Source organism: Pinus tabuliformis, chromosome 9 (assembly GCF_031772625.1).
Source record: "Pinus tabuliformis cultivar Carrire ecotype Pingquan chromosome 9, CPIR1, whole genome shotgun sequence".
NCBI classification, from domain to species: Eukaryota; Viridiplantae; Streptophyta; class Pinopsida; order Pinales; family Pinaceae; genus Pinus; species Pinus tabuliformis.
The window spans coordinates 749,450,554-749,476,666 of NC_142307.1; the positions used below are offsets into that span (position 1 = coordinate 749,450,554).

General features: G+C 42.9%; 1 protein-coding gene across 1 annotated transcript in view; it reads right to left on the bottom strand.

Annotated features, from left to right (window-relative positions):
- The window catches only part of LOC149150869 (inner membrane protein PPF-1, chloroplastic-like), a 380,356-nt gene that overhangs the window by 69,520 nt on the left and 284,723 nt on the right, over positions 1-26,113 (bottom strand). The window contains exons 9-10 of the mRNA XM_089437957.1: positions 2,955-3,122; positions 2,649-2,817 (exon numbers count right to left, since the gene is read on the bottom strand). Coding sequence (XP_089294083.1) covers positions 2,649-2,817; positions 2,955-3,122 — 337 coding nt within the window. The remainder of the gene's footprint in view (positions 1-2,648; positions 2,818-2,954; positions 3,123-26,113) is intronic.

Genomic DNA, 26,113 nt, shown 5'->3' on the forward strand with positions numbered 1-26,113 from the left:
TTTCGTTTTAATTTGCATGTTATGGTAATTTTGAATCTATATGTTATTATTCTATTGATAAAAATTGCATTTAATACATTGAAAGGAAATTTTTAGCATTAGTTGCATTGTCTCAAAATTAGGATTGACATTTATGCTCTTATTGTTGTTTTATGCATCTTAAACCATGAAAAATGATAATTTTTTTCCTTTCCCTAGCTTAACTCTGGATAGTCTTCGATATTTTATTGAATGTAACCCTTATAGGCCATTTCTTGGATGCTATATGCTTCTGCACGCTGTAAATCTGCATATTAATAAAACCCTATTTTATAGCAGCCCTCTTCTAGTTCATTGGGTTTGGTGGAAAGTGTGCTTGACTGCTTGTATCTCTTATCATGGCCATGAAGGTCCTGCCAGTACCTTCCTCCATAACCATTAAACCATATAACACCCTTCAACCCTTGTTTATTGAAAATCTTGTTGGGTGATTTCTTTAGGGAAGCCTCCCTTGTGGGGATAACATCTACCACTAAATAGCTGGACAAAGGCCACTGAGTCGACAGTAGTAGCCAATCTAGTTGTTGCCATAAGACCTAGGTAGCTTAGTGAGGCTTTGCACTAGGCCTACTAGATTTTGCGGTAACATACCCTAAGTTTGCATCTTTGTTGAACTTAAATATTTTGATGTGCAGATCATAGAGGTAGCAAGTACACTAGCATGTACCTTCAATCTAAAAATCACTCCTATCTTCCATCAATTTGTGGATTTAATTGACATCATTTACTTCAAGGACAACACAGATCTTGGTCATTGGGTGCTATTAGAAGCCTCGAAATGTTAATCAATATTCCTTTTCTTCCTGAAAGCCTCACAATAACCCTTTCTGATTAATGACCTAAGCAAATATGAAAGATATCCTAGACCCTTCATTTTGCTAAGGGATTAGTTCGTCAAACACCTACGGTGGATAACAAAGGAAATTGCAACTGCATTGTTTTGGTAGAGTCTTTGTTAGGGAAAAGAAGCATTGCTTGACCAACTTTGTTTTAATAAATTTGAAAGAGAAAGATGCTGCCCCCACTTTTAATAAAATTTGGGTTACAATATGGCTTCCAAAAATCTGAACTTGGAAGCCACCTAAAGTTCTGAACCCTACACTCTTTCAGCTTTTCCAATAAGACACCACACTCAAACAAATCCCACAACCCAAAGTTTGTTGGAGAAACCAAAAGAAATTGAGTTCCTTTCTTATGTGCAGCAGGTAATCATCATCAAAGAATCAAATTAGGAGACAAACACAATTTTTTATATTATATCTTTATTTCTATTGAAAGTTTTTTGGGGGTGCGACTTACCCACAAATGCTTATTTTGAGAAAAACAATTTCTCATGTAGGTTAATTTTCATAAAGACTCTAGGGAATATTTATACTAGGTAACAGCCCTCATTTTTTCCCACAAGTTCCTTGATGAGATCATAAGGACTGAAACTAGTTTGGAATCTGGATACAGTACAAAGTGTGAAAATGATGACCATTTGGGGTTTTATGTAATATTCCACTTTCTTCATATCATATCCCCTAATTGTCTCTTGTCACCCATCTCTCTCTTCTTGGTGTTACCTCTCACGTGATGTTTGCCAGATGATGTTGATATGATTTTTGATGGACATGGGGATTGATATTAGTGCGATATATACTATGATGCATCAACAATAATAGTCAATACCAGAATAGGCATCATAGCAGTCCTCCAAAATGAAAAGATGACAAAACGAGATGGTCCATGAACAAATATGCATCCAAAAGATTAACATATTGGCCTGAAAGGCAACATCCTCTAGACACAGTCTGCTTGGGAAAGTTCTTCAACTCAGAAATCCTAATGCTACATGTGAGGGTAACAGGGCCTCCACTACATAACATGGACTTCTTTTGGCTTAGATGCTAGGTTTTGAGGCATAATCACTCACCAAATTTTTCAAGATTTGCCCCCAGTCTCATCCCTTTTGAAGATATCCCATTTGGGTGGGGTAACAGAACCAAGAAAGAAGCCCTGGCAGGAAGTTGAATAAATTGTCAAACTCACCAATGAACAAAGTGTAAGCTTTATTATTTGTAGTTTCCTATTTTTTATACTTAGCATGAAAACTCCCTTGGGATAATCTACGTGTTGTATTTGAAAGTCCTGGGACTACTAGTTGCTCATCCATAAACTTCAATATAATTTCTTTCTTTCTTTCTGCAAGAGGTTCTGCTTTTGCAAAATATGTCTTTGACCCAATCAAGAATGATGGCAGAAATTAGAAAAAGAATGAAGCCAATAAAGGAACATCACAATTAAAAGAAAGATATATATAATCTATATGTTGTATTCGAAAGTCCTGTGACTGCTAGTTGCCCATCCATGAACTTCAATATAATTTCTTTCTTTCTTTCTGCAAGAGGTTCTACTTTTGTCAAAATATGTCTTTGATGCAATCAAGAATGATGGCAGAAATTAGAAAAAGAATCAAGCCAATAAAGGAACATCGCAATTAAAAGAAAGATATGTATACCCAAAAAACCTGTACCTAGATTCAGCATTGGTACAAAATTTATCCCTTGTTATACTTATAACCCATTTTCATTAGATTCTTCATTGAGGATTCGAGTTGTAGTAACTACCTTTTCTGAAGATATGCTGTTCATTTTTCCATCACTCTCTTCATGGGCATCATCACTTTCAGATGATAAACTGACTGTTTGATATACATTTTGCTCTTTGACATCTGTTCCCATTTGTCTTTCGTGATCTAATTTCTTTCTTTCTTCTTCTGCCTTCCTCTGCCTAAATCTATCATTCCCAGTGACAATTAAGGTGATGAAAGGAATGTATCTTTAAAAATACTAGCATATTAGGTTATATAGAATATAAAATTTCAGATATAATTAAAGGTATATACTTTTAAGAAGAGAAATTAAAATTCTCACATTTCACCCCGGCGGGCTTCTTTTAAATCAGTGACAGCCTTTGATGATGAGCGTTTTGCCTGTCCGGCACTAATAATTCCATTACCATCTTCACTGACAACAAGTTTAGCACCCCCTAACTTACGAAGCCAAAGTTGTTGTGCTGTGCTTAAAATGTTATTCGTAAACCTGATACAAAACAGGACATAAGCCTCATCTAAAATCTAGATATTAGCCAATGCCATGCACACGACTGCCCTTCTTGGACCATATATATCACACATAAAATAAGAACACAAAACCAGCCATGACATCCAACAAAATAATAGCCAAATGAAGTATCAAAGTTGAACAAAAACAAGTTACACACATGGAGAAACATTATAACATTATTCAATCTCATTTGGTTTGTTGAATAACTACAATAGATAACACTCATTTTGCAAGTTTCCCAACAGAAACAATCCAAAGACAACATTTTATTTACATATCACAATTTCAAAATCTCTATTGGCATATTCTTAGTCTTTCCCTATCATTGTTGCATAATCAACATAACCATAATATTTAACATCATGGCATATATTCAGCAAATTTCTCTCTTCAGCAAACTCGGCCTTCTAATGAAGATGAAGGTCGGCCTCTCAAGAAAATATACTCAGCCCTCCACAGAAGATGAGTGAAATCAACCCAACACAAAGAAATGATACTTGGCCCCTCCAAAGATAATATGAATCAGTCTCCAAAATGATAGAATGCGGCCTCCAAAGAAAGACAGATAACTCATCTATAATGAACTCGGTCAGCCAAGAATGAAGAAGCAATTCGGCTCTTGAATATAAATTTGTGAGACTCGGCTTCTTGCTGCAATGAAAAATTCAATCCTTGGAAGAAGAATGACTCGACCCTCGAAATTAGCTCTCGGCCTCCACTCAGAAAATGCCTACAGCCTCCAAGGAAAATAGGCTCTTGACCTATTAGGAAATATACTCAACCTCCAAGATGATATGCTTTTGGCCTCCAAGAGATCAAGCACCCGGCCTTTGAGAAAATGTGCACTCGGCCTCTCTAAATCAATGTCACTCTGTCTCAATAAATTCTGAACTCCTCCTCCTAAAGGAAATGGTATTCAGCTTCCACACTTTTGAACTCGGCCCAAAGGAAACAACAATAAACTCGACCTCTTGAGATGAGTACAATCTCCCAATAATAGCAGTGTCAGCTCTGGCAAATATGTTTCACTTCAACACTAGAGAATCAACTGAAAAATCACTTGCACTGAGGATCAAATGAGAAATATGAATGATTTCTCCATAAGCCAACTAGGGTAGCACTTGAAGTCCACTAAAACCAGATAGAGAGCTTCGCCTAAAAGCCTAGAACTAGACTCGTTTGAGCCCCAATCAATCATCAAGAAATAAGCATAAACCAAAATGCTAGATAAATGACCTTCTTTCCTCTTTTATAAGATTTTGCCGGATCTTCTCCAATCTTCTAGAAATCTCCTTTTATTATTTTATTAATAAGCTACTTAGTCTATTGACTATTTCCCTCCTTTTCCCCAAGTGACTTTTTCCCCCTTTTATTTAACCATTAGATAAAATCTATTTTTCTCCTTTTATTTAATGAGTGATTTTTGTTACTAATTAAAGTCACTTCTATCTCTAGAAAATGCTTACAATGCCACCATGATCACATCAGCCTCCCAAAGCCCCTTTTCATCATCCTGTCTTGTAGATCTTTTCATCTTGATTCCAACGAGCTATTACACTAAGGTGTTTCTCCAAATAATTAGCCCAAAACAACACCTTAAAATATGCTTGTTAATAACTCTGTTTTACGGAAATCATCAAAAAGTAGCGGAACCAAGATCGGATTGCACGGAACTGATCTTTATGATGAAAGATGGCAAGATATCCCAGTCAACCCCCATAAAACTCCTCAAAACCGTCCAGTCCCACAAATAATGTAATCTTTCTCCTCTTACCTAGATGACATAGCTCTGGATGATGAAAGATGGCAAGATATCCCAGTCAACCCCCATAAAACTCCTCAAAACCATCCAGTCCCACAAATAATGTAATCTTTCTCCTCTTACCTGGATGACATAAGCTCTGGAAATATCCCTATTCACATCACAATATAATCCAAAAATTGGGGACATTATAGTCTCCCCTCCTCGAAATTGCTTGTCCTCAAGCAATGCCATCACACATTGTTGCTCCACAAGCTGGTCCAAATTAATACCAATGTCCCAAATGTGCCACTCCAGACCACTATATTATCCCAACATGTATGAATTCCATGATACCAGGGTCCCAAACCACCCTTATCTGTTGATTTGGGATAGCATCGGATGTGCTCTAGCCATGAAAATTGGTGGAGAGGCTAAAGCACATGAGATCTCCAAGACCCAGAAATGGTTTGGACAGATTGTATCCGGTTTGGGAGATATTAAAATAATTAATATTTTTAATGGAGTTCCTAAGTCTAAACTTAGGAAAAATAAAATATTAATGGGTATTAATATAAAATTGGGTTAGAAGGTTCTAAAAGTCATGGATCAAGCCAAATCTAATTTTAGTTGTTGATTAGAGATTTAATCTCAGTTGTTGAAGGACCAACAGGAAAAGTATAAGAGGAGGCTTGAGGGTCAGTTGGAGAACACACTAGAGTGATCAACCATTCGATTTGCTAGAGCGGCGTTGCTAACCAAATTCGAACCAGTGATCAGCAGCGAGGGGTAGTGAGTACTAGGCAGAGACAATGCCAAGAGACCAGCGCAAAAGCAGAGAGCGAGAGGCAGCGACTAGTTCAGGCCACGCAGAGCCCAACAGAGACAGCGCAGAGACTACAGGAGTGACGAAGAAGGTCCCAGAGGCTGTGCAGTGCCTCAAAGCGCTGACGCAGAGAGGTTTGAGGCTGATGCAGAGGCCAGAAGGGCCAACACAAAGCTTTAGAGACACTGGAGAGGTTTTCGTGGGACAGGTTTTCTGAATACCTGTTTCCAAATAAACAGGTACCGCTGCCGTGTATTTTTTCTCTATCGAGTGAGCTAATTAGGCACCCAATTCTACTCAAGGAAATACTACATAATAATAAACCTAGGTTGCACGAAAAGGGGAAACGGGTACGAGTTTCCGAAACGGGAAGCGATACGAAACGCGACCTCCCCAAATTTTGGAAACGGGGAAACACGAATATATATATATATATATATATATATAGGACATTTAAGAAATATGTGCAATCATAAAGCATATATGATACATTCTAATTTATTACATTATGATAAAATTGTCAGTTGTCAATGCATAAACTATAAGTCTCTAAATTTACATCACATTTACTCATGAATGATCACATAATGAAAATAGAAATATCCAAAATCAGCCACGAGAAATTTCTAATTTCTTGTCTCGTGCTTGATTGGGAGTCTCCTCCTACATAGTCGAACGACCTTAGTGCTCTTGATTAAATACAAGTTTCATACCCTAGTACCCTACATGCTTTTCATTATTGGGAGTCTCCCCTGCATAGAGGGCATGGTTCTCTTGATTAAATACAAGTTCCATACCCTAGTACATGATAAAATCCAATGGAAACATTGCAATCCCACCAATCCTGAAATCCTGAAAAACAGATAAGTCTGTTGGATTTTGAGTGACATCTAAAATTCTACTTTCTCCATATGAAATCCAATGAGAGCGAAACCACTCTCAAACATCCTGAGTCATTTCATGGTAATGTTAAAAATTTAAGTTAAAATGAAAAATAAAGGAGAATATCACTTTTACTTTAAGAATTTAACATTACCTTGAATTGCACATCAACACTAGGGCAAAAGTTCACTTTTATAACTTTAGACAGGCATCTAAAAGCAACTAGAAGTCACTAGGATAACCTACAAATAAATTAGAAAACAAATTTTAAAAAAAAAAAATTGAAAAAAAATACAAGTAAAAAGCTGAAATGTGAGTTGTACGGCCCTGAAACGCGTTTCAGGCCGTACTGGCCACGTTTCAGTTTCGTGAAACGTGGCAGTACGGCCATAAACGTGTTTCAAGGCCGTACCATACACGTTTCAACGTTTCGTACCCGTTTCCGTACGGAAACGCCCCCTTGCCCTACGTTTCCTGCAACATAGTAATAAACCCTAAGAATAGTTGCACCAGTTTCCCGCATTGGGTTTTTCTTGTAACATTTGTCCAAAAATAATAGTGTCACTTGTGTGTTTGTTTTCTTTCAGCTGATGATCTGTAGATGTTGTAACTATATTGTGTTTATTTCATTATTTAAATGTTTTAAATAACTTGTTCAAAATTTACAAGTAGAAGAAATAAACCAGCAGAATACAGATTAATTTTCTAACAGATAGACTTAGAAAATTCAACATTATCAATGTGAAGAATTCCTTGTGTTAAAATTTCTAAGTATTACCCATTAGAAATTTTATCTATATTCTCTGGTTTATTTCTCCTACTTGTTAATTACGAACACGTTATTTAAACAGATAAATATCGAAATAAACACAATACCGTCTTAACCATCTACAAATCAAGAGTTGAAAGAAATAGCAAACAAACAAGTGACACCATTATTTTTGGACAACTCGTCCCCAGAAAAACCCAACTTGGGAAAACCAGTGCAACAATTCTAAGGGTTATTTTATTATGCAGTTTATCTGAGTACAACGAGGTGCCAAACCAGCGCACCCGACATAGAAAATAACCTGGTAGTAATACCTCTCTATTCGGAAGCAGATATTCAGAAAATATGCCCCACGAAACCCTCTCCAATACAACTGAAGCACTGCATCAACCTTCTTGGCCTCTGTGTCAACCTGAAAACCCCCTGTGTCAGCTTTCTGAGGCTCTGCGCAGCCTCTATCGCTCTCAGCGTCACTCCAACTGTAATATTCCTAGCCCAGAATATTCCTCAAACCCCAGCAAAAACTCCAACCAAATATATGCAAATGATATAATAACCCAGAAGTGATAAAATAACAGTGGAACAACATATAATAATGTAAACCGGAAATATAAGCAGATACACAAGAAATGCAGTGAGAAATGCTAAGCCATTTTATTATACTGAGCAATAAAATGAGTACAAGAGGTGATTAGACAGATGGCACCTCAACTTGCACAAGGCAAGTGAAGAAATACTCTCAAAATAACAAGAAAGGCCTCTCTACATAGATGTTGTTGCTGTGCTGCTTTTGTTGCTAGGAAACAAATGATGATTTGGGGCTGCTCCCCTCCTCGAAAAACACTGAAACTCTTGATTCGGACTGTACTCAAGAATCCCAGAAAAACCCAGAAAGCTTTCCTAGAATGGTTGACCCCCGAAAAACACTCTCTTGGGGTTCTGCGCAGTTCCTTAATGCCCTGCGCTGCCACTGAAGAAATCCCCTCTAAACTCTGCCTGAAATATTGCCTGAAACCCTGCCAAAAATCCTCCAATGAGATAAGAGCGGGACCCTAGCTCAATCTCCCAGCATAAATCCACCTGCAAAACCCCAATCCAACACTACAACCAAAAAGAACTGTGTCCCTCTCCAAGTGTTGTGCAGTCCTCCAAAATGCTGATGAAACTGCTGCTGAAATGCTGATAAAACTACTGCTGAAATACCGATGGAAATACCTTGCCCGAGCAGGCACTCAAAGTCCCCCGGGGCTAAGGGTGAGATCTCCGAACAGAGACACTCAATGCACTAAACAGTGTTGCAGACCAGCTAAACAGCCAGCGTGCTCAGAAGTCGAAACGACTAGCTCAAAATGCACATAACTGAATGATCCAAAATGAGGGGGCTCCTCTCTATTTTATAGCCTCTGCCTCTCACAATCCCTAGGCTCACCTCCTCCTGCATGCTTCTTTTACCACGTGTTCTTCCCTCCTACACAGTCTCCCCATGTGTCTGCGTCGGCTCCATTTCTGCGTCCCCCATTTGGCCCCCTTGGCTCCCCTTTAAGTCACAACATTATGCTACCTAGGAAGTGACTTTTTATTCTAAAGTGAGTTATGTCCCCCTTCCTCACTTTTTTTTATTTACAAATAACTATAGAAGGCAAAAATTGAACAAAATCGAATATTCCAATTAGCCATAGCTAATTAGGAATATTACAGTCTCCCCCGGCAAAATGTTGCTTGTCCTCAAACAATTGAAGAGATGGATGTTGCAAGATCCTCTCACTCTACCAAGTGGCATCCTCATTGGCAAATTCTTCCACCTCACCAAGAATTCCCGAACCGTCCTGCTCCGCAGCTACCTCTCCCTGGTATCAATGATAGCCTCCGGCTGCAATACCAAATGCCCCTCGTCATCCATGGGTGGTAACTCATCTGTCACTGTCACCTGTTGCCCCAATTTTTCAGGCATGATTCATGAAAAACGTTATGAATCTTGCTGCCTTGGGGCAACTCCAGCTCATATGCAACCTGTCCAACCCTGTGTATCACCCTATACGGCCCATAAAAGCGGGGCTTGAGCTTCTCAGCTGCCTTCTGCTTTAGTGACAACTGTCGGTATGGCTGTAATCATAGGTAGACCATGTTCCCTACCTCGAACTGTCTCTCCACCTGACCCCTGTCGGCATACAACTTCTGTTGATTCTGTGCTGTAGCCATGTTATCCTTAAGAGCTCGGAGAATATCCTGACTCTCTTGGATCCAAATCTTGGCTCTGGGAGCCTTGCTATCACCAAACATCACGTCAACAAAAGATAAAGGATGATACCCATATAAGGCATAGAATGGTGACATACCAATGGACATGTGATGTGAAGTATTGTAGCAATACTCCCCTAGATGTAGCCACCTCAACCATGCTCGCTGCTACCCACTGACATAGTTACGCAAGTAGCCCTCTAGCCACTTGTTAACTATCTCTGTCTGCCCATCTGTCTGTGGGTGATAACTAGTACTCAGTGTCAAATCCATCCCCACCAACCGGAAAAGTTCCTGCCAAAATACGCCCATGAAATGACTGTCCCTATCACTGACGATGGTCTTGGGAAGACCATGTAACCTGAAAATCTCTCTAAAGAACAGCTCGGCCACCTATGTTGTTGTATAGTGTGAGGATATGGCAAAAAAATGTGCATACTTCGTCAGTCGATCAACGACGACAAAGATGCAATCCTTGCCCTGTACCGTGGGCAACCCTGTGATGAAGTCCATCGAAATACTCTCCCATTTCCCCTCCGGAATGGGAAGAGGCTGCAATAATCCCGCGGGATGGCTCATCTCTCCCTTGTTCCTCTGGCAAACATCGCACTCCCGGATGTGTTGGAGTACGTCCTCCTTGAGGCCCTTCCATGAGAACCTCTCCCTAATGGCCCTGTAGGTTTTGGTGAACCATTGATGTCCTGCCAATGGTGAATCATGTGATGCCTGGAGTATCTTCTTCTTGAGCTGAGACCCCTCAGTCAAGAAGATCCAGTCCCTGTAATAGATGATCTCATCGACCACCTTGTACCTGTCATCTAACACCTACCCATCTAGAACCTCAGATGCAAACCTGTCCTTGGAATACTCTACTAAGAGTCGAGCCCTCCAGTCTGTATCCAAGCTCATAAGAGACAACGTGGCTTGTCTACGTGAAAGGGCATCTGCTACCACGTTGTTCTTAAACTTGACATACTCAATATCAAAGTCATATGCTTGGATCTTGTTGATCCACTTCTGTTGCCTCTCCTGTAGCTGCTTTTGCTCCAAAAAGAACTTGAGGTTGTTGTGATCAGTCCTCACCCTGAACTTGTTACCCACAAAGTACTGTCAGTACTTAGCCAATGCATGCATGATGGCCAGCATCTCCTTGTCGTATATAGAATACAACCTCTCATGCGGAGGAGCTTCCAGCTCTCAAAGGCTATAGGGTGACCTCCCTGCATCAACACTGCGCCGATCCCCTCTCTCGACGCATCACACTCCAAAATAAATGGCTATGTAAAATCTGGCAATGCAAGCACTAGGCAGCTGCTCATAACCTCCTTGAGCCTGTCAAAGGCTTACTGTGTCGTATCTGACCAACTGAATGCCCCCTTCCTCGTCAAATCTGTCAGGGGTGCAGCAAGCTGCGGGAAACCTTTAACGAACTTCCGGTAGTAAGTACAAATGCCAATGAATCCTCGAAGTTCCGTCACATTTCTCGGCTCCGGCCATTCTCTGATGGCCCTGATCTTCTCCTCATGGACCCTCACTCTGTCCACCTCTATGATGTGTCCCAGATACAACATCTGCATCAACCCAAACTCGCATTTGGAGAGTTTGGCATAGAACTGCTGCTCCTGTAAGATACGTAATACCGTCTCAATGTGTTGGAGATGCTCCTCTCAAGTCCTGCTGTAAATGAGAATGTCATCAAAGAATACCAACACAAACTTCCTCAAGTGACTACAGAAGCTGTAATTCATACAGGACTGAAATGTAGCTGGGGCGTTAGTTAGCCCAAAAGGCATCACCAAGAACTCAAAGTGCCCATAGTGACACCTGAAGGCGGTCTTGGGAATGTCCTGCTCCCTCACGCGAATCTAATGGTACCCAGATCTCAAATCAATCTTTGAGAAGAAACTTGCCCCTCTCAACTCGTCCATCAACTCATCGAGCCTGGGTATGGCATACCTGTTCTTCGGGGTCTTCTTCTTCAAGGCCCTGTAGTCAATGCACATCCTCAATGTACCATATTTCTTCTTCACCAACACCACAGAAGAAGCAAAAGGACTCGTGCTCGGTCGGATATGCCCAAGAGCCAGCAACTCCTAGATAGCCCGCTCAATCTCATCCCGATAGGCCTTGGGGTGCCTATACGGGGTGGTGATCACGGCCTGTATGCCCTGCTCAACCTCGATGGTGTGCTCAAACCCTCGATCCGGTGGTTGTCCTGGTGGAATCTCCCCAAACACTATGGCATACCAATCAAGGATGGACTATATCTCTGGATGTACTGTCTGCACTATAGTCCCTGCCTCTAATGCACGCAGTTCCACTGCCCACTCTATGTCTCCCTTCCAGAAGACTGCCTCCCTCTGATGAGCCGAAACAATCTGAGGTGGATATGTGTGTTGTCCCCTTATCTTCTCATTCCTCCCTGTCTTCTCATCATCCCACTCCATATCTAGGGTCTTCCAATCTGTCATTACTTTCCCTACAGTGATAAGCCACTGAACACCCAGTATCATGTTGGTGTCCGGAATATCGACCATGAAAAAGTGGTCAGTCAATGTGTAGGTGCCCATTGTCACTGAAAGCTCTAGAACATAACGAGCACACGTCATGGTCTGATCTCCTGGGACCAAGACTAAAAACCCATCGAACCTCTCCCTCTATATACCTCTCCGCTCAACCATCTGGGCATCGATGAAGTTGTGGGTCACCCCACTGTCCACCAAAACTGATACTCGCTGGCCACGTACTGTCCGACGTACACGTAGCGTCAGATACTTGGGAACTCCTCGCAATGCTGCAAGGGCCCCTCCAGTAGGTGCAAAAGATGCACCACCTGCTGCTGGCGGTGGAGGTGGCAAAGATCCCTGTATGGCATGGCTATCTCCTGCCTCCACATCATCCTCGTCATCCTCTTCTCCAATGCTCTCGGAGAAGACCTCAATAAAATGTGCTTTGCCAGCTGCACATCTATGTCCCGGTGGCCACAACCCCTGACATGTGAAGCACAACCGCTTCTTCTTCAGCTCCCTCCTGGCACCGTCATCAAGCTGTACTCGTCCTGGATTCCCCTTTGGAGGAGGAATCCTCACACCCTTCCCCTTAGACTAAAAAGTCTGTCTCTGGGGGTAAGGTGTCTGAGTCCTGGGTAAGACATCCTTTAAGTCCCGGGTCCTGCTGATAGCGTCCTGGAGTGTGGCTGGTTTAATGGATCGGACTAAACCCCAGAGTGTCTCTGCTAACCCCTCAACATACATATAGACCCTCTGTGTCGTGGATAGGTCTGGCACCATCACGGAAACCCTCAAGAAATCTGCAATGTAGGTCTCTGGGCTCCCTGTCTGTTTGAACCTCATCAGCTCAACAAAATGCTGCTCTGGATCCCTCCAATAAAATCGCTCCATCAGTCTTCTGGTAAACTCGGCATATGTCGTCACTGTGGAGTGCCCCAGTGTAACCATCCCATGAAACCACCAATCCTTGGCCTCGCCATCCAAATGCAATGTTGCCACCTTGATGGCCTCTACCTCCGACATCTGGTTAAGTTGGAAATAAATGTCTAGCTTCTCCACCCAAGACTTTGCCGAACTGTTTGATGAACCATCAAACGTAGGCAAGTGGAATCTACTCGTTGCGCGGTGGGTGTCACCATCATGGTAATGTCGGTACCCTCTGTGATGGTCGCGGGGTCTACTGTCCCGCTGGAGCTGAACAAAATCTCTGAATGAGAGGGCTTCCCCGAACTCCTACACATAGGCCTGGTACTCTGCAAAATAATCGCCCATATGTTCGGGCTCTGCCTCTTGCTGGGTTACGGCCCCCGTGTCGGCTCCTAAGAAAGTGGGCATGGTAGAGCGTGTAGGGGCATGTGAGGCCACCTGCTGCACAATATCACGCTGCTCTGGCAAATGGTGGGATGCACATGATCCCTCACCAACCTGGAAAACCCGTGGGCTCTCACGCTGTCTATCCTCTACTGCCATGAATCTCTACTCCATCACCTCAATTTGTCTCGACAGATCCTGCACTGATTTGAGCAGCATATCTGCAAATCTCTTCCCATCCTCGTCTGCCATCTGATCCTTCTGCTCTGCGTCCACCACAGGCTCCTCCTGTTCTGCGTCCACCACCAGAACACAGTGTCCCTCTCCGTAGGTATTCTCCAACCTATGCTCACTATCTCTGTATTTCCTACCTCTGTAACAGATGTAGGGTTTTTCCCTGGTGTCATAGATTGCTAGCTCCACAGGCTGAGCTAGGTCTATGCTCTGATACCACTGTAATATTCTTAACCTAGAATATTCCTCAAACCCCAGCAAAACCTCCAACCAAATATATGCAAATGATATCATAACCCAAAAGTGATAAAATAACAGTGGAACAACATATAATAATGTAAACCAGAAATATAAGCAGATACACAAGAAATGCAGCGAGAAATGCTAAGCCATTTTATTATAATGAGCAATAAAATACGTACAAGAAGTGATTAGACAGATGGCACCTCGACTTGCACAAGGCAAGTGAAGAAATACTCTCAGAGTGACAAGAATGGCCTCTCTGCGTGGATGTTGCTACTAGGAAACAAATGATGATTTGGGGCTGCTCCCCTTCTCGGAAAAAGCTGAAACTCCGGATTTGGACTCTACTCAAGAAACCCAGAAAAACCCAGAAAGCTTTCTTGGAATGGCTGACTCCTGAAAAACACCCTCTTGGGGTTCTGCACAGTGCCTCAATGCCCTGCTGTTAAGTTATGGTATGTTCTATGCTTATAACAATTTACTTCTTTTTCTTATTATATTCCACAAATTAGCAATCGCATGTACATAAAGTAAAGTGCAGATATAACATTAAACGATCGACAAAAAACAAGCCAAGACAAGAGACACAAGATATGGCGGCTAGCCAGGGACAAACCCCACAATGTGTGGGGAAAACCTTGATCAAATCTTCTTTTATCTTCAATAATTCAGCAGAGAGAAATAGTACAATAAATCTGATTCATATCAGCAGTAGCAAACCCTATAACAATTTACTTCTTTTTCTTATTATATTCCACAAATTAGCAATCGCATGTACATAAAGTAAAGTGCAGATAGAACATCAAACGATCGACAAAAAACAAGCCAAGACAAGAGACACAAGATATGGCGGCTAGCCAGGGACAAACTCCACAATGTGTGGGGAAACCCTTGATCAAATCTTCTTTTATCTTCAATAATTCAGCAGAGAGAAATAGTACAATAAATCTTATTCATATTAGCAGTAGCAAACCCTAGATCAGCAGCATCAGCGTTAGCGGCTTCATCATCAAACTAGGGCAAACGATATCTCACAAACCGACTGTCAAATCGACTTGATTCCACCACCAAAAGTTGCAGCTTCCAGAGGAGGTTCAGATGAACCTACAGCGCAGTTCAGATGAGGAGATCTTCTAGTCCACGCAGGTCAATCTTTACTTCTGCAGTTGCAGCTTCAGCTTCGGCAGTTTCCGGCTTCAAACGAGGGCAATTGATATTTTGCAAACCGTCTGTCGGATTGACTTCATTCCACCACCAAAAGTTGCGGCTTCCAGAGGAGGTTCAGATGAACCTACAACGCAGTTCAGATGAGGAGATCTTCTAGTCCATGCAGGTCAATCTTTACTTCTGCAGTTGCAGCTTCAGTTTCGGCAGTTTCCAGCTTCAAACTAGGGCAGTCGATATCTTGCAAACCATCCATCGGATTGACTTCATTCCACCACCAAAAGTTGCAGCTTTCAGAGGAGATCCAGATGGACCTACAGCACAGTTCTAAGGAGGAGATATGATTGTCAACGCTGGTCAAACTTTGGATCTGCAGTTGCAGCTTGAGGTTTAACAGCTTCCGACTTCACATGTGTGAGAGAGAGACCCTTTTCTGCGCAGTAGAGAAGAGACTCATTTCTGCGCAATAGAGAGAGAGATGTGATGAGATGAATGAGTCCAAATGAGGAAAAGTCCTCTTATATTTATACACAACGTTGGTGTTTGAATAGATGTGACTGTTGGGCCTCTGAGCCTACATGAGTTGTAGGTCGGCTTGATAATAATTCCATAATCAAAATAAATTCATATCTCCATGAATACTTATCAGAATCGGATGATCTTTATATCAATCCTACACCTCTCGACGAGAGGAATCTAATAAAAATATTATCAACCATGAATAAGATGACCCACATGAAGTTTTGCCTTAGTTGCCAATTTTAACACTCCCTCTCAACTAGGGAAAACTTCATCTGCAATCTGTCTATCGGTCGTTACTATTCATCCATCAAATGCACTGCCCTATACAGCTTGTCCCTTGCCTTGCTCTACTCTATTCTGCCTGTTCTGCTTTGTCTTGTTCTGCCCTGTACTGATCTGTATTGTTTTTCTCTGTTCTGCTCTGCTCTTGCATTGTTCTGTTCTGCTCTGCTTTTGTCCGAATTATGAAGAAGAAGAAATAATTGAGGATGTAACACACTGACTCAAAGTCAGTCTCAGAGTATGTACCACTAGCCCCAGACCAGTCTCAACCAACCCGCAGTCAGTGTCATAGTGAGTATAACTCCACTAGTCCCAGACCAGTATCATCCTCCACTGACTCAAAGTCCATCTCAAAGTGCGTACCACTGGTCCCAAACCAGTGTCAACCAACCCGAAGTCAGCTTCATAGTAAGTACCACTCCTACCACTGGTCTCAGACCAGTATCGCAGTCTCAGAGAGTGTACCACTGGTCCCAGACCAGTCTCAACCGACCCAAAGTCAGCGTCATAGTATGTACCACCCTCACTGGTCCCAAACCAGTACTGCACTGACACGAAGTCAGTCTCAGAGTATGTACCACTAGTCCCAGACCAGTCTCAACTGACCCGAAGTCGGTGTCATAGTATGGTACAACTCCTACCACTAGTCCCAGACCAGTATCATTGATCCCAGATCAATGGAGGTCATCCTAGCATAGGGAGTACGGTAGATACAACGATGCGTCCATCGGTACTACTATGGTCCCTAACTTCATTTCCCTGCTCATTGATCAGATGAGAGGTACTTCCCATGAGTCCCAGACTGCATGGGTAGGATGCCTCGACAAGAGAACTTAATCAATCCCGTCCTCACAGGAGAACACATCAATCCTGCTACAATCACCATGGAGAACACATCAATCCAGGCCTCACATGAGAACACACCAATCCTGCTACAATCGCCATGGAGAACACATCAATCCAGGCCTCACAAGAGAACTAATCATCTTGTTCCAGAGTGCACCACCAGGGGAGGGTGAGTCACCCTGTGGTCGTATGTTGCTCCAGTAAGAACTGCAAGTCCTCAGAGCTCAATGTATGCAACATGCAGGGACACTTGTACAAGGGTTTCTTGACGACTCCAAGTCATTTGGGAAAATCACAGATTAGATCTTTCCTTGAGGCTTTGACAAGGTGTATAGACTTGTACATCATCTTAATGCGATGAAGCCGCCTTGCTCATCGACTTACCATATCCCAGATGATGTCTATTTGTTGGAGCAATTGACGGATACGGGATTCCTCAATAATCGAATCCCACCTTTGGTTGTTACAGAGAATCATAGTGGTATCCAATTTAAATCCAAACAGCTCACTAAAGATCTTTCACAACCACACTGCCTCACAGGAGGCAATGCTAACAGCAATATACTCTACTTCGGCGGTGCTAAAAGCCACCAACTTCTGCTTCCTACTCGTCCAGGATATCAAAGCAGATCCCAAGGTGCAACAGCACCCAGAAGTGCTCTTACAATCCACCACACTACCTGCTCAATTAGCATCAGTATATCCAAGTAGTCTCACATCTCCGGCAGTGTATCTTAACCCATTAGTAATTGTGCCACGAAGATATCTGAGAAGATTCTTGGCATCAATCCAGTGAGACTCAACCAAATATGAGCTCACAATGCTAACTGCAAAACATATGTTCGGACTGAGGTTTACCAAGAACATCAACACGAATGAGTTTTTGAAACTCATAGGCATTTCCCAAATCTGGTCCGACATCACTACCATATAACTTATGAAAGTTAAGATCCTTGAGGTAGTCACAGGCTTGCAGTCCATCACACCAAATATTTTTAGAATCTTCACCACATATGTTCCTTGAGATAGGAAAATTTCCCTTGGCTTCTGCCACACTTCAAGCCCTTGGTTCTTCATTTCAAATTCAGAAGCCAACTCCCTCTTACATTTGTGAATGAGAGGGTATGCACCTGTTAGAAAGATTTCATCCAAATACAACAACAGTATGAGAGGCTTGTCATCTTCAACCTTAAAGGTTAGGATCGGCTTCACTCCTACTGAATCCTAGCTTCATCAGGTAGCTGTCGATCCTCTCATACCATGCTCGGGGTGCTTGCTTCAGCCCATAGAGAGCCTTCTTCAACCTGCATACATGAGATTTTCGATCATAAATCTCAAATCCTTTGGGTTGCTCCACGTAGACCTCTTCTTTGATCGAACCGTTCAAGAACGCGGTCTTGACATCCATCTGACGTAGGTTCCATCCTTGTGAAGCCGCAAGGGCTATGATCGAGCGGATGGTCGTATATCTGGCAACAGGTGCAAATATCACATCATAGTCTATACCTTCCTTCTGAGAGAAACCACGAGCAACAAAACGAGCCTTATACTTTTCCATACTTTCATCTTCTGCATGCTTTATCTTGTAAAGCCATTTAGAAGTGACAATTGTCTTGTCCTAGGGTCTGGGAACTACTTCCCAGACATCATTCTCCATAATAGACTCATATTCTTTGGTCATAGCATCCTTCCATACTTGATGCTTGATGGCATTTGAGAATGATGGAGGCTCATTTTGTATGATCGTGCTCATGATGGTCAGGAATCCCTGATACTTGTCAGGTTTCTTACTTTCACAGAAGGTTCCTCGGGGTGCAGCATGTCCTTCAGCATCATCAAGTATCCCCCTAAGCCATGAAGGCCTCTTCCTAGAAGAGGGAGGCTCAGGTGGATAAATAAGATCCATGGGTTCCTCCACATCAGGCATTGTTACATCATCTACCCATAGAGACAGCTTCCACAATCGTATGGTTCTTCCTTTCTGCCACACCATTCTGCTCAGGAGTATGTGGTGTAGTAGTCTCCCTCTTAATGTCAGCCTCAGATATCACTGAGTGAACCAACTGTAATATATCGGAGGTCTTGCTTTGACTTGAGGGGAATGGTCCCCTTTTGAGCTTTCCTTCGGCACATCCCGGACATACACCTTCTTTCTCTACTTGGAATTCGGGCATCCCTGTTACCATCTGTCTTACATCGGGTAGAGCTTTGTAATGAAGGTGGGCAAACCTCCGATGCCAAAGTTCGGACTGAAGAGATGTGTCATAAGATATGACACCTAGCAGACTTCCATCGACCTGATATAATGAATCAACACGAAACCCAAGAGTAAAGGCATCTTTAACATTATTTTTCCATATACGTACCTTGCCATCACTGAAGATTACCTTGTAGCCTTTGTCTTCCATTGTCGAGATGGATACCAGGTTCTTTTCGAGATCAGGTACATATAATACATCTTGTAAGTGAATCGTATTACCTTGATTCAATTTGAGAGAAACATTGCCTACACCTTTCACGGGGTATTTCATGTCATCTCCAAGGACAATTTCCAGGTTAGTTTCTTTCTCTACCAGATTATGGAGTACTTCTTTGTAACCAGTGAAGTGTCTTGAGGCACCACTATCAATGACCCAAATTCCCATTGAGTTCGAAGGAGCGGAGGTAGATAGAGAAGCTGGTAGATAATATTCAACCCGCTTATTGTCAACAGTGTTAGATTCATACCTGGAATTTCTAGCCTTCTTGAATGGTTGCCCTCTTCCTTGATTTCCAGCATTCCTTTTACCTTTGCTGTTGAATTTTCGATTCCTTCGATTACCATGAGAGGGTTTTGATCATCGTCACAGTGAGAGTCCTTTATATTAGGGCATCCCCTTGCATAGTGACCTGCTTTATTGCAAATAAAACATCGTCCTTTTCTTCCACCCTTAGATCTAACCTTTCTTTTCGATTTAGACCCAGAATTATTTCTTTTCTTAGCATGAGAATAAAAAGCAGCAGGAGGACCTTTAGGCAAGGGAATTTCTTGCTCTTCTACCCTTGTTTCTTCTTGAATGCATCTAGCCATTAATTCCCCGAAACCAGGAATTACATTATTGTTCAGAAGAGTAGTCCTGAACACATACCATTCAGACGGTAATCCTCCAAGAGTTGTGAGTGCCATTTCTCTGTCAGTAATAGTCTCCCCAATAGACAGCAGCTCGTTCTTGATCTCAGTGATTCTTAAGAAATATGCTTGCATACTCTCATCTTTACACTTCTTGATTTCCCTCAACTTATTTCTAAGAAACAAAACTTGATTTGCATCATTAACTTTAAATAAACTCACCAGTCTATCGTAGATTTCCTTGGAGGTGTCTAGATCAGAGATGTAGGCCACCAAGCGCTTGTCGATAGAGTCCCAGATGATCTTCTTCGCTTTAATTTCTCTGTTCTTCCATTTGTTCCTAGCAGCAGGAGGTGCATTTGATGGAGGCTCAACAATATTGCTTCTCACAAGATCCAACACCCCTTGATCCTCAAGGGTTAGATCGATAGACATCTTCCATCCGAGATAGTCAGCCTTCTCACGAAGCTTGTCTTTGGCAGGAAAGAGTGTTGAGGACCCCATCGTTATTTTAGAATAGCTTTGCCAATCTTCTCTTCGGTGATTGCTCTTGCTCTTGCTTGGGCTTTGTCTTCACCTCAGCGCTGATACCATGTTAAGCTATGGTATGTTCTATGCGTATAACAGTTTACTTCTTTTTCTTATTATATTCCACAGATTAGCAATCGCATGTACATAAAGTAAAGTGCAGATAGAAAATTAAACGATCGACACAAAACAAGCCAAGACAAGAGACACAAGATGTGGCGGCTAGCCAGGGACAAACCCCACAATGTGTGGGGAAACCCTTTGATCAAATTTTCTTTTATCTTTAATAATTCAACAGAGAGAAATAGTACAATAAATCTGATTCATATCAGCAGTAGCAAACCCTAGATCAGCAGCATCAGCATTAGCGGCTTCATCATCAAACTAGGGCAGACGATATCTCACAAACTGACCATCAGATCGACTTGATTCCACCACCAAAAGTTGCAGCTTCCAGAGGAGGTTCAGATGAACCTGCAGCACAGTTCAGATGAGGAGATATTCTAGTCCACGCAGGTCAATCTTTACTTCTGCAGTTGCAGCTTCAGTTTCGGCAGTTTCCGGCTTCAAAATAGGGCAGTCAATATCTTGCAAACCGTCCGTCGGATTGACTTCATTCCTCCACCAAAAGTTGCGGCTTCCAGAGGAGGTTCAGATGAACCTATAGCGCAGTTCAGATGAGGAGATCTTCTAGTCCACCTAGTTCAATGACAATCTTTACTTCTGCAATTGCAGCTTCAATTTCGGCAGTTTCCGACTTCAAACTAAGGCAGTCGATATCTTGCAAACCGTCCGTTGGATTGACTTCATTCCACCACCAAACGTTGTGGCTTTTAGAGGAGATCCAGATGGACCTACAACACAGTTCTAAGGAGGAGATCTGATGGTCAACACTGGTCAAACCTTGGATCTGCAGTTGCAGCGTCAGGTTTAACAGCTTCCAGCTTCACATGTGTGTGAAAGAGACCCTTTTCTGCGCAGTAGAGAAGAGACTCATTTCTGTGCAGTAGAGAGAGAGAGATGTGATGAGATGAGTGAGTCCAAATGAGGAAAAATCCTCTTATATTTATACACAACGTTGGTGTTTGAATAGATGCGACTGTTGGGCTTCTGAGCCTACATGAGTTGTAGGTCGGCTTGATAATAATTCCAAAATCAAAATAAATTCATATCTCCATGAATACTTATCGAAATCGGATGATATTTATATCAATCCTACACCTTTCGACGAGAGGAATCTAATAAAAATATTATCAACCATGAATAAGATGACCCACATGAAGTTTTGCCCTAGTTGCCAATTTTAACACCTGCACTGCTACTAAAGAAAACCCCTCTAAACTTTGCTTGAAACATTGCCTGAAACCCTACCAAAAATCCTCCAATGAGACAAGAGCTGGACCCCTGCTCAATCTCCCAACATAAATCCACCTGCAAAACCCCAATCCAGCACTACAACCAAAAAGAACTGTGTCCCTCTCCAAGTACTGCGCAGTCCTCCAAAAATGCTGATGAAACTGCTGCTGAAATGCTAATAAAACTACTGCTGAAATACCGATGGAAATACCTTGCCCGAGCAGGCACTCGAAGTCCCCCGGGGCTAAGGGTGAGATCTCCGAACAGAGACACTCAATGCACTAAACAGTGCTGCAAACCAGCGAAACAGCCAGCGTGCTCAGAAGTCGAAACGACTAGCTCAAAATGCACATAACTGAATGATCCAAAATGAGGGGGCTCCTCTCTATTTTATAGCCTCTGCCTCTCACAATCCCTAGGCTCACCTCCTCCTGCGTGCTTCTCCTCTTGCCACGTGTTCTTCCCTCCTGCGCAGTCTCTCCATGTGTCTGCGTGGGCTCCATTTCTGTGTCCCCCTTTGGCCCCCTTGGCTCCCCTTTAAGTCACAACGTTGTGCTACCTAGGAAGTGACTTTTTATTCTAAAGTGAGTTATGTCCCCCTTCCTCACTTTTTATTTACAAATAACTATAGAAGGAAAAAATTGAACAAAATCGAATATTCCAATTAGCCATAGCTAATTAGGAATATTACAGTGCCCATCGTCACTGAAAGCTCTGGAACATAGCGAGCACACGTCATGGTCTGATCTCTTGGAACCAATACTGAAAACCCATCGAAGCTCTCTGTCTGAATACCTCTCCGCTCAACCATCTGTGCATCGATGAAGTTGTGGGTTGCCCCACTGTCAACCAAAACTGATAAGCGCTGGCCATGTACTGTCCCTCGTACGCGTAGCGTCAGATACTTGGAAACTTCTCGCAACGTTGCAAGGGCCCCTCCGATGGGTGCAAAAGGTGCACCACCTGCCACTAGTGGTGGAGGTGGCAAAGGTCATTGTATGTCATGGTTATCTCTTGCCTCGACATCCTCCTCGTCATCCTCTTCTCCACTACTCTCGGAGAATACCTCAATAAAATGTGCTTTGCCAGCAGCACATCTATGTCCTGGTGCCCATGGCCCCTAACACGTGAAGCACAACTGCTTCTTCTTCAGCTCCCTCTTGACATCATTGTCAATCTGCACTCGTTCTGGATTCCACTTTGGAGGTGGAATCCTCACATCCTTTCCCTTAGACTAGAGAGTCTGTCTCTGGGGGTAAAGTGTCCGGGTCCTGGGTAAGACATCCTGTAGGTCCCGGGTCCTGCTGATAACATCCTGAAGGGTGGTCGGTCTAGCGGATCTGACTAGACCCCGAAGTGGCTCTGCTAACCCCTCAACATACATATAGATCCTCTGTGCCGTGGATAGGTATGGAACCATCACAGAGACCCTCAAGAAATCTGCAATGTAGGTCTCTGGGCCCCCTATCTGTTTGAGCCTCGTCAACTCAACAAAATGTTGCTCTGGATCCCTCCGATCAAATCGCTCCATCAATCTCCTGGTAAACTCGGCATACGTCGTCACTATGGAGTGCCCCAGTGTAACCATCCCATGAAACCACCAATCCTAGGCCTCACCATCCAAATGCAATGTTGCCATCTTGATGGCCTTTGCCTCCGACATCTGGTTAAGCTAGAAATAAATGTCTAGCTTCTCCACCCAAGACTTTGCCGAACTGTTTGATGAGCCATCAGACGTGGCCAAGTGGAATCTACTCGCTGCACGATGGGTGTCGCCATCATGGTAATGTCGGTGCCCTCTGTGATGGTCGTGGGTCTGCTATCCCGCTGGAGCTGAACAAAATCTCTGAAAGAGAGGGCTTCCCTAAACTCCTGCCCATAGGCCTGGTACTCTGCAAAATAATCGCCCATATGTCCGGGCTTTGCCTCCTGCTGGGCTATGGCCCCTGTGTCTGCTCCTAAGAAAGTGGGCATGGTAGAACATGTAGGGGCATGTGAGGCCACCTGCTGCGCAGTATCACGCTGCTTTGGCAAGTGATGGGATGCACCTGATCCCTCACCAATCTGAAAAACTCGTGGGCTCTCACGCTGTCTGGCCTCTACTGTCGTGAATCTCTGCCCCATCACTTCAATCTGCCTCGACAGATCCTACACTGATTTGAGGAGCATATCCACAAATCTCTTCCCGTCCTCATCGGCCATCTGCTCTGCATCCACTACTAGCTCTCTCTGTTCTGCATCTACCACAGGCTCCACCTGTTCTGCGTCCACCACAAGAACACAATCTCCCTCCCCGTAGGTATTCTCCAACCTACGTCCAGTGTCTCTATTCCTCCTACCTTTGTAACAAATGTAGGGTTTTTCCCCTGGTGTCATAGATTGCTAGCTCCACAGGCTGAGCCAGATCTACGCTCTCATACCACTGTAATATTCCTAACCCATAATATTCCTCAAACCCCAACAAAAACTCCAACCAAATATATGCAAATGATATAATAACCCAGAAGTGATAAAATAACAGTGGAACAGCATATAATAATGTAAACCGAAAATATATACAGATACACAAGAAATGCTAAGCCATTTTATTATACTGAGCAATAAAATGAGTACAAGAGGTGATTAGACAAATGGCACCTCGATTTGCACAAGGCAAGTGAAGAAATACTCTCAGAATGACAAGAATGGCCTTTCTGCGTGGATGTTGCTGCTACTGCTAGGAAACAAATGATGATTTGGGGTTGCTCCCCTCCTCGTAAAAAGTTGAAACTCTGGATTCAGGCTCTACTCAAGAAACGCAGAAAAACCTAGAAAGCTTTCCTGGAATTGTCAACCCCCAAAAAACACCCTCTTGGGGTTCCGCGTAGTTCCTCAATGCCTTGCGCTGCCACTGAAGAAATTCCCTCTAAACTCTGCCTGAAACACTGCCTGAAACCCTGCCAAAAATCTTCCAATAAAACAAGAGCAGGACCCCTGCTCAATCTCCCAGCATAAATCCACCTACAAAACCCCAATCCAGCACTACAACCAAAAAGAACTGCGTCCCTCTCCAAGTGCTACGTAGTCCTCCAAAATACTGATGAAACTGCTGCTGAAATGCTGATAAAACTATTGTTGAAATACCGATGGAAATACCTTGCCAGAGCAGGCACTCGAAGTCCCCCAGGGCTAAGGGTGAGATCTCCGAACAGAGACACTCAATGCACTAAACAATGTTGCAGACCAGCGAAACAACCAGCGTGCTCAGAAGTCGAAACGACTAGCTCAAAATGCACATAACTGAATAATCCAAAATGAGGGGACTCCTCTCTATTTTATAGCCTTTGCCTCTCACGATCCCTAGGCTCACCTCCTCCTGCGTGCTTCTCCTCTTGCCACGTGTTCTTCCCTCTTCCGTAGTCTCCCCATGTGTCTGCGTGGGCTCCATTTCTGCGTCCCCCTTTGGCCCCCTTGGCTCCCCTTTAAGTCACAACATTGTGCTACCTAGGAAGTGACTTTTTATTCTAGAGTGAGTTATGTCCCCCTTCCTCACGTTTTTTATTTACAAATAACTATAGAAGGCAAAAATTGAACAAATCAAATATTCCAATTAGCCATAGCTAATTAGGAATATTACACCAACATCCTCTACGTGGATGGCGTGGGCCCTCCTAGCCTCTGCGCTGTCTCTGTTAGCCTCTGCGTGGCTCCTTCTACCTTCTGTGTTATGAAACCAGCTCAAGAAAAGATAGAAAAGATAGATCAACGCCTTAGAATTCAGCCTCTTCGAGGGGGCAACCTCCTTTACATTACATAAATGAACAATTCTTGAATAATTCAAATGACAAAACCTCCTTTCTATATATAGGAGTCTAAGGAGTCACAATATAATCCAGCCGACCTAACAATAATAATATATAGCCACAAAAATAACAATAGAGGGATTCTATAGGGCACAGTAATAACAATATGGGGGCAATAGGGGCACAACAATATTAATAAGGTGTATAACTACAATAGTAATGGGGTAATCACTAGTATTATAGGGACCCAACATGCCCCTCTCCTTCAAAAAAGTGTTGTCCTCAACGCTTGAGTAGTTTTGGATACTTCTGCATAAAATTCTCATCCTCCCATGTGGAATCTTCAGCGGATAAGTTCTTCCACTTGATAAGATACTCTGAAATTGAACGATTTCGTAGCTGTCGAGTTCTTGTTTCTATGACTGCTTCCGGTTCCAATATAATTTTTCCTTCCTCGTCAAGTTCTCGCAATATTCTTTGAACTGGGAGCTTGTCGCCTATAACCTTTTTTAAACATGAAACATGGAAAACTGGGTGCAATCGAGAAGCTGCAGGAAGCTCCAATTTGTATGCCATAGTACCAATCTTTTGCAACACCTTGTACGGACCATAATACTTTAGTGA